Source organism: Gobio gobio (assembly GCF_949357685.1).
Source record: "Gobio gobio genome assembly, chromosome: 6".
Taxonomy (NCBI): domain Eukaryota; kingdom Metazoa; phylum Chordata; class Actinopteri; order Cypriniformes; family Gobionidae; genus Gobio; species Gobio gobio.
Window position 1 is genome coordinate 17,480,085 of NC_137102.1, and position 9,648 is coordinate 17,489,732.

At 39.4% G+C, this 9,648-nt stretch overlaps 1 protein-coding gene across 7 annotated transcripts in view; it reads left to right on the plus strand.

Annotated features, from left to right (window-relative positions):
• The window catches only part of eif4g1a (eukaryotic translation initiation factor 4 gamma, 1a), a 44,772-nt gene extending 40,994 nt beyond the window's left edge, over positions 1-3,778 (plus strand). For all 7 annotated transcript variants that reach the window (XM_079819289.1, XM_079819283.1, XM_079819284.1 and 4 more), the window contains one exon: positions 2,327-3,778. In XM_079819289.1, the coding sequence (XP_079675415.1) occupies positions 2,327-2,508 (182 nt within the window). In that variant the 3' untranslated portion in view covers positions 2,509-3,778. The remainder of the gene's footprint in view (positions 1-2,326) is intronic.
• The last annotated feature ends 5,870 nt before the right edge of the window (positions 3,779-9,648 follow it).

Below are 9,648 nucleotides of genomic sequence, written 5' to 3' on the forward strand. Positions count from 1 at the left end.
TTTAGATAAACAAAACACAAATACTATGTAAGAAGAGCAGTGTATCCCTTATCTTCCCTGCATCAGAGGGCTTCTGTCTTTTTTGACACTACAATTCGGCCATCCGTCATAAATAATCAGGCAACTTACACCGTGTCAACACCTGGAGCGAGCGGCCAAGCACCCTAAAAAATGAAAGCAATCCTGTCTGCGTTGGATGCGGCGAGAGGCGACGCAACACAACAAATTTCCAACGTTAAACTGATCGCGCGTTGTATTTCTGACGCACTTCAAGTAGATCGGCGGGGGAGATTGATGAGGCGGACCGGGAAGAGGCGGGGGACTTAGTTAAGTTTTTTTTGCGCTTTATTTGGTAATATTTCAAATTAATATTAATAAAATAGTATCAGTAATACATTTTGGCGCCCCTATGGATGAGTGGCGCCCATAGCATTTGCCTATTCCGCCTATGCCACGGGCCGGCCCTGTCGGTGATAAAACTACAAATCCCGTGATAAATGCAATTACCTGCCCGCAAAATACGTCTACATTTAATAACGTTGTATTTTTCTGGACAGAATGAGGCAGACATGCATTGTTTTATATTATTCTAAACAGTGATAAAGTCTGCACTCAATCAGCACTGCATACCTTATTATTATGACATTAGTGAAGCTTGAAGAACTCAAATACACCATAGCTTGATGCAGTCGTGTTTATTGTCTTCGTTTCATCAGTCAAAGCGTTTCTATCTTCAGTTTATCCTACATCGCTAGCTTCACATTAGAACTAAGGATTACTTCTCTGAGGGAAATGTGGAGTTTCTGCTTGAGGGCGCCCTCTGGCTTCCAGTATGAATGAAAGTTTGGGTAACAAATATGAAAAATAATACTTCTCTCTAAATAGATTTATTTGACAACCCATATGTTTTTCTCCAATGTACAGTTTTTCCCCCACAGTGAATGCATAAGAGGCTCATATTTCATATTAAATACATAGACTTTAAGAAATTTATATCACAGATAATAGGCACAGAATTTCTTTCTTTATTTTTTACAATAAATCTTTAGACCTTTCTAATGATTTTTAGTCATAGGCTGTCTGCATATTAACAGGTAATCCAGCAGGTTTTTTTGTAAGATAAGTTTTCTGTAAACTATAAATGTTATTTTATTAGTATTATTATTATATTGTTATATTTATTCTTAAATACTCTATTTTTAATTTTTTAATAATTAAAATGTTATTGTAATAGTAATATTACTATTATATTAAATATTTCTAATTTTGTTAAATATTTGTATTTATTGAATATAATCATTATTATTATTATTAGTCTCGTTAATATATAAACATTAATATATCAAATGTTATATGCATACTTTTCATTTGTAAAAAAAAAAAAAAAAATTAGCATTTTAACCAGAATAATCGCAATTAGATATCTTCCCCAAATCGTGCATCCCTAGTTTATCCCCTGTTCAATCTCTATTAGGCTATTAATATGCCGTTTTGTAATCTATTCTGTTTGAGGGCAAGTTTGTTTTAGCCTATTTTCATTTTGGGCCTAAGGTTTTGGGCATTTGGCAGGTTGTTGGCTGTGGAGGGTTACTAATGTCATTGCTTTTTTTATTATTTCTTTGATTTAAATAATTTTGGTAATGCGTCGTATAGGTCTTAAATTTCAATCTTTATGGTCTTAAAATGTCTTAAAAATGTCTTAAATTTGACTCTCTGAAACCTGCAAGAACCCTGATATATCAATCGAACCGCACCAGAGTTCGTTTGGAAGCGGACCGAGACCCATCTTTTTAGGTGTCTCGGCCCGCTTGTTTGGTGCGCACCAGGGTTCGGATGGCAGCGTTCACAAATGTTCAAATGAACCACACTAACCGAGCAATCGCACCAGGGTTCGTTTTAATCAAACCAAACATGACAAGTGTGAACGCACCCTAAGGCTGCATTTAGATGATCAAGAATACAATGTAAACGGAAATATTGTGAAACTACTATTTAAAATAACTCTTTTCTATTTTAATGTTTATTCCTGTGATGGCAAAGCTGAATTTTCAGCTTCATTACTTCAGTCTTCAGTGTCACATTATCCTTCAGAAGTCATTCTAATATGCTGCTAAAGTTGCTTAAATGTTGTTTTGTAAATTTGCAATATTATAAATGTCTTGACTGTCACTTAATTGGATGCATCTTTGCTGTAGAAGTGTTAATTTCTTAGAAAAAATCTTACTGACCCCAAACTTTTCAAATGGTTTTGGGATTTTAACTAATTAGTTAACATAATTTTCTTGTCACTGCTGGCTTTTTAAACCCGTGTCTCTGTTTTACCCAGATTTACTGCGCATGTTTTTTGACGCGCTCTACGATGAGGACGTGATCAAAGAGGAAGCCTTCTACAAATGGGAGTCCAGCAAAGACCCGGCAGAGCAGCTGGGAAAGGGTGTGGCCCTGAAGTCAGTCACTGCCTTCTTCACTTGGTTACGGGAGGCCGAGTCCGAATCTGACAACAGCTAATCCTGAACTTTGCTAGCCCAGGTAGCACTGGAGAGAAACCGCTGCCAGGGACTGAGAGGAGGATATCTGACAACAAAGTTGAACTTGATCCTCACGAAGCCAATCTTATCTGTTCAGGGTGGCTCTTGACAGATACAAACTACAATCATTTCTCAGTCATTTCTTCTGCTCTCTATATCTCTTGTGGCTAATGTCCACCAAAAACAATAAAATTAAAAAAAAAAAAAATCTGCAGGACTGCTTAAACATGCTAACAATTCATCGTCATTTATTTTTTATGAGAAATTCTTGGGAAAAAAAGTACAAACCAACGCTGCTCTTACATGTTAATATAGATTTATATGCAACGTGGTATATGACGGACCAGACAGGATGTCATATATTGTGAAGAGGGCTTGATGGCGATCATGTCCTTTCGGTTTGTAATTTCAGATCAAACGCAGAGCTCTTACAGAAGTTTTTCTTTTGTGTGTGTGCGCGAGGGGAGTCAAGTTTTTAAATCTGCAGATACAAAGGTATATGAGCTTAGTATTTGAATTCTCTATGTGACGGATGAAATTTGCGTAGCATTTGTATGTTGCCCTTTTTTTTTTTGCTTCCTGTATCCTTTTAGTAAGGGGTGGACCTGTTGAATTTCAGGATGATGGTATTGGATGGACTTTGACCTTTTTGACCTTAGTGCTGCTGGATGAGGAGGGGGGGGTCCAACATGCTTCCTATTAAGCCATCCATGTCCTGCTTCCTACCCCACACTTTTGCGTCTTACCTCTCTTGAAGAACTGATGGGGTCTTTCATGGAAGCCCTACTTAAGCAAGCCTGCAGTGGAATTTTAAGAGAAATCATTAAAACTTGAAGCATATAGAAAAATCAACTTGATGAAATGACAGTAATGGTCCTAAAGCCTTTTCTACTTGCAAAGTGGAAATACATTTCAGGAGCGTTCTGTACATACATGGATATGTTGTTGTTTTTTTTGTTCCTTTTTTTTTCTTTTCCTTTTTTTTTTTCAGAAATTAAAAGTTAAAAAATCCGATGTAATGCCATTTATTTTTTCCAAAAACAATGGCTGTTTCCCTGTATTTAAGATTTGTTTTCTTCCAGATGGTAAGAGGTGCTTACAATGATCCATTGATTAGTTTTATTGAAAAAAAATGTGTAAATATTTTTTGCTCTCTTTATTATTTAAGGAATTAAATGCTTTCACATCAAACTGGAAACGTTGGAGAGATGAAACATTGCAAATAATAAAAGATTATCAAGTTGCTTAGTAGAGTGTGTTTGAGGGAAGTGGAGTATGGGTGAAGGGTTTTTTATTTAATTTTTTGGTTTGCTTCCCATTTGGAGAAACTGTTGCTTTCATTCTGTAATGAGCCTTTCTGCCAGGAGGGGGCATGCGTAACAGATTTTGTTCAAATGAAGGTTAGAGGGCTAGATATATCCAGCTGCAGAACTGCAGTGCCAGCCTTTTTCAAACCAGCAGTCAGGATGGAAGTGTCTGTGGCTGCTGGTCTGGATCTACGTTTCTGCAGCTGGATACTATTGGAGGGCTATGATAAAATGCTTAATTTGAGCTGTGTATCAACCTTTGCTTGACTGAAGATAAGTTTAGATGTGAGGAACTGCATCCGTTTTGGTCTGGACTGGAGACAAAACATGTACTGTCATTTACTTGATAAACTTGGCATGTAGAGAGAGTAAAAAGTAGCCTGCATAAAAAAAAAACATTTGTGCTGTCCACCATACACTAGGTCTTGTGCTGGTAATATAATGGGTCATTACCATGAAATGAGTGCCTTTTGAAAAGGTGCTTTTAAATTAAGATTTCAAGAAATCTATTACAGTGTGAAAGTATTAGTTGTGTTGTGCCCTTTGAATTTGATGGCAATATTTCCTATGCTAATATTTTTTATCAGCTGTTTACAGTGCAAAAATTATGGCAATATATTGACTAAATTACTACTACTACCAAAACTTCTTTCTAGTGTAATATATAGCAAAAAAAGTGCATATTTGCTAAGAGTAAGTATTTGCAAAAGTTGTTTCTTTAATGATTAGAATCCACCCAGAGAAAGAAGAATGTTTTATTAGTCATATATATATATACATACACACACACACACACACACGGATCAGGCATAACATTAAGTGTTACACGTGAAGTGAATGACTCTAATTATCTCTTCATCACGGCACCTGTTATTGGGTGGGATATATTAGGAAGCCAATGAACATTTTGTCCTTACAGTTGATGTGTTAGAAGCAAGAAAAATTTGCGAGTACAAGGATTTGAACGAGTTTGATAAGTTGTGTTGAGGCAAGCTGGAGCTAAACTCTGTGGGACAGCTGCCCTCCAGGACCGAGTTTGGACACTCCTGCACTATAGGAAGAAGGCAAGCCGGTGGAGGCAGTGTGATGCTTTGGCCAATGTTCTGCTGGGAAACCTTGGGTCCTGCCATCCATGTGGATGTTACTTTGACACGTACCACCTGCCTAAGCATTGTTGCAGACCATGTACACCCTTTCATGGAAACGGTATTCCCTGGTGGCTGTGGCCTCTTTCAGCAGGATAATGCACCCTGACACAAAGCAAACACATTTCTGGAATGGTTTGAGGAGCACAACGAGTTTGAGGTGTTGACTTGGCCTCCAAATTCCCCAGTTCTCAGTCCAATCGAGCATCTGTGGGATGTGCTGAACAAACAAGTCCGATCCATGGAGGGCCCACCTTGCAACCTACAGGACTTAAAGGATCTGCTGCTAACATCTTGATGCCATATACCACAGCACACCTTCAGGGGTCTAGTGGAGTCCATGCCTCGATGGGTCAGGGCATGAAAAACATCCCCACAGCATGATGCTGCCACCACCATGCTTCACTAGGAATGGTATTGGCCAGGTGATGAGCGGTGCCTGGTTTACTCCAGACATGACGCTTGCCATTCATGCCAAAGAGTTCAATCTTTGTTTCATCAGACCAGATAATTTAGTTTTTCATGGTCATTCAGGTGCCTTTTACTGAGGAGTGGCTTCTGTCTGGCCACTCTACCATATAGGCCTGATTGGTGGAGTGCTGCAGAGATGGTTGTTCTTCTGGAAGGTTCTCCTCTGTCCACAGAGAAACGCTGGAGCTCTGTCAGGGTGACCATCGGGTTCTTGGTCACCTCCCTGTCTAAGACCCTTCTCCCCCGATCGCTCAGTTTGGCCGGGCGGCCAGCTCTAGGAAGAGTCCTGGTGGTTCCAAACTTATTCCATTTATGGATGATGGAGGCCACTGTGCTCACAATCCTGTCTCAGAGGTCTAAAGATAATTCCTTGGAGTTCATGGCTTGGTTTGTGCTCTGACATGCACTGTTAACTGTGGGGCCTTATATAGACAGGTGTGTGCTTTTCCAAATCATGTCCAATCAACTGAATTTACCACAAGTGTACTCCAATCAAGTTGTAGAAACATCTCAAGGATGATGTGGAAACGGGATGCACCTGAGCTTAATTTTGAGTGTCATGGCAAAGGCTGTGAAAACTTGTGTACATGTGATTTTCGTTTTTTATTTTTAATTAAAAAAATTGCAAAGATTTCAAGAAGATTGCAACTTCTTTCACAGTGTCATTATGGGGTATTGCTTGTAGGATTTTGAGGAAAATAATGGATTTAATCCATTTTGGAATAAGGCTGTAACATAACAAATTGTGGAAAAAAGTGAAGCGCTGTGAATACTTTCCATATTATATATATGTATTTCTTTTTTTCTAGTAATATTTCAACTTGTGCTTAAGGACAAATTGTCAGTAGAGACAACCTGGTCACAGAAGGTACAGATCCTCTAACAAGTTATTTTAAACCACAGCCCACCCTTGAGACAAGACTAGCTTATTACACTTTTTCCATGTATCACATGCTCAGCTGCAGTTGTGGCTTCTGACTGCTGCTGAATTAAAGATTTTCTTTTCCTCTAACTGTGCTAAAACGAGCAACACAGTGTGGTCGGAGCTTCTCGACCTTGAAATGTTGAGATTTTAATGCCCTTACAGCACAGGTAAATTGATGCACCATTGTCTGAGACAACAAATGCATGTACAATAGTAGATATAAAGGCAACCATTTATTCAGAATGTGTTTTCATAATCGTATAGGCTTAGAAAGCCTTATAAGCTTATTATTAAGTGCTAGTATCCATGGGGGGAATAACATGTTTTCCATTATATTATCTCAGGTGCTACTGACTGCATTATAAGCGAGCAGATGATAAGTTCTTAACCCAGAGAATGAAGATGTATTGAAACATCGGCATGCCGTAGGTATGGCAGTCTGTTTAAACATTTATTCCTTAAAAAATATCTTATCACTAGTAGGTAGTCCAATAGTGACACGTGTTTTATTAACTCTCAATAACAATTATAGTATCTGTAAAGTTTCCTTACATCTTTCTCTGGTATTGTCTATGATTTAATGTGGTTGTGTTCTCCTGAGTTCCTCCCTGGGTTTATTATTATCTGAATCTCCTGCGTCGTACGCATCATTACAGCCACACGCTTGACTGAATATTGGGCCCAGATAAGATTTTTGCGTCCAGCATTTTTTTCTCCATTTTTGTTATGGACTTGCCAGCTGTCCAACTGCTCTGCCTAGAGGAGAAGGAGCAAGAACTAGAGGACCACACCAAGGGCTTTTTAGATCTGGTGTCCCTCACACACTATTCTGATCGCTCACTTTGTGTTTTTTAATATACCAACCTCAGCGAGCGAATCACAAGTGAAGGCACGCCAACCCAGTGTTAGCCCTCTGGGAGATTTTGCTGCGTTTGTTGAGTGGGTGCTGGTGAACAATGGATCGCGGTTCACCATCTGCCCCGCTGAGGAGGACATCATCAGCCCCACTCTGGACCCAGTGCCAAGCCAGCTGCCTCCCACACCCTGCATGGGGCGTATGCCAGAGCCAACCACAGACACAGAGCCCGAACCTGCCACAATGTCAGCGCCAGATGGAACAAAGACTGAGCCAATCGTCGCCCCAGAGCCCGAGCCCTACGGATTGTCTGAACAGGTGCGCGAGCCATCCATCACAGTGGGTGTCCTCATGGAGTTCGAGGGCATGGAGTAGAGCAATGTCCACATTCCCGTTACTGAGGATGACCTGCAGCTGGCCTCTGATAATATAATGAGGAATTGGAAGAGTATATTTCCCTGTGCCTCCGCTGGTCCCGGCCAGCTCCAAGTCTCCTGTGTCTCTAAAGATCCTACCCAGACAATTATAGTTTCTGTAATGTGAGCAGAAGGTGTGAATCTGGCGTTAGATCACATGTCCACTGATTCACGGCAGAGGAAATATATATATATTTTTTAACAAAACATTCATGGAAATTAGAACGTTCTGATGAAAGGGTATTTATGGCCACGGCTAGAAAGGTGTTTGAAAATGCATTGCTTGTTGTCTTACAGGAGAAAAAATATTTGCATGGTGCCCCCCCTGGACGTGGATAATACTGTATATATATACTGTATAAAGAAGATATTTTACAGAATGTTGGAAACCAGACTGTTGATGTAGCCTTTGATTGATTTCTTCCCCCCTACTATGGAACTACTGTCAACTGGTTACCAACATTCTTCAAAATGTTTTCTTTTATGCTTAACAGAAGAAAGAAACTCATACAGTTATGGAACAACTTGAGGGTGCGTAAATGGTGACAATTTTTATTTTTGGGTAACCTATCCCTTTAAAGCCTGTCAGCCGCATTATAGAGTGCCACTCTCAGGCTTCATAGTTTTCACGTGACGTCACACCGTTATAGGAACGCCTACCTGGAGGGCAAAACAAGGTTTTCCTCCATTGCCCGCCACCAGTCATTTTTACCAGGATTGTAGTAAGTTATAATGTAGTAAGAACCAAATTCAATATACACCTTATTGATGATGCACATTTTGTACAGGCAAGCAAACCAAAATAAAAATGCAATTTTATGCAATGTTACTTTAAGAAAACCATGTGATAGCATATTACATCCCCATTAAAAAAATGTATGTATAACCTTGAGCATAATGATCAAACATTTGTACAGATGTCCAAGTTAAAGGAACACTCTACTTTTTTTGAAAATAGTCTCATTTTACAAGTCCCCTAGAGTTAAATAGTTGAGTTTTACTGTTTTTGAATCCATTCAGCCGATCTTTGTATCTGGCGGTAGCACTTTTAGCATAGCTTAGCATACATCATTGCCTCTGATCAGTCCATTAGCATCTGATTCAAAAAATGACCAAAGACACTTTCAATATTTTTCCTATTTAAAACTTGACTCTTCTACAGTTACATCGTGTGCTAAGACCAACTGAAAATGAAAAGTTGCGATTTGCTACACCCATATGGCTAGGAACTACTTTCTCATTCCTGCGTAATAGTCGCGGATCTTCGCGGCCGTACCATGGCTGCAGCAGCGCAATGATATTACGCAGCGCCTGAAAGTAGCCCCCAGCTAGGTAACTTTCAATGTGTTCGTGTAGTTGCAGAGAAAGTTTCAGGCTTGCAGCCGACAAATTGTGTTGTGGATTTACCTGTGTGACTAGCCATGGTTCTGTGTGTTGTAAAGGGCTGTGTGATAGTAAGTCGAAGGTGTATATTACCACCATGTTTCACAGAATACCAACGAATCATTGCGTCGCTGCAGCCATGGTACGGCTGCGAAGATCCGCGACTATTACGCAGGAATGAGAAAGTAGTTCCCATAGGTGAAGAAAATCGCAACTTTTCATTTTCAGTTAGTCTTAGCACACGATGTAACTGTAGAAGAGTCAAGTTTTAAATAGGAAAAATATTGAAAGTGTCTTTGGTCATTTTTTGAATGAGATGCTAATGGACTGATCAGAATCAATGATGTATGCTAAGCTATGCTAAAAGTGCTACCGCCAGATACAAAGATCAGCTGAATGGATTCAAAAACGGAAAAAATCAACTCTAGGGGAGTTGTAAAATGAGCTTATTTTCAAAAAAAGTGGAGTGTTCCTTTAATGCCAGTTAGATTTGAATTGAGTTTGAAATGTCAGGTGGTGCGACCAATATGTCAGGAGTCGCGACCAGAGTTACAGTTAAACCAACTGAAAAAAGTCATGTTAATTAATGTTTTTGAATATATTTAATATATTTGAAT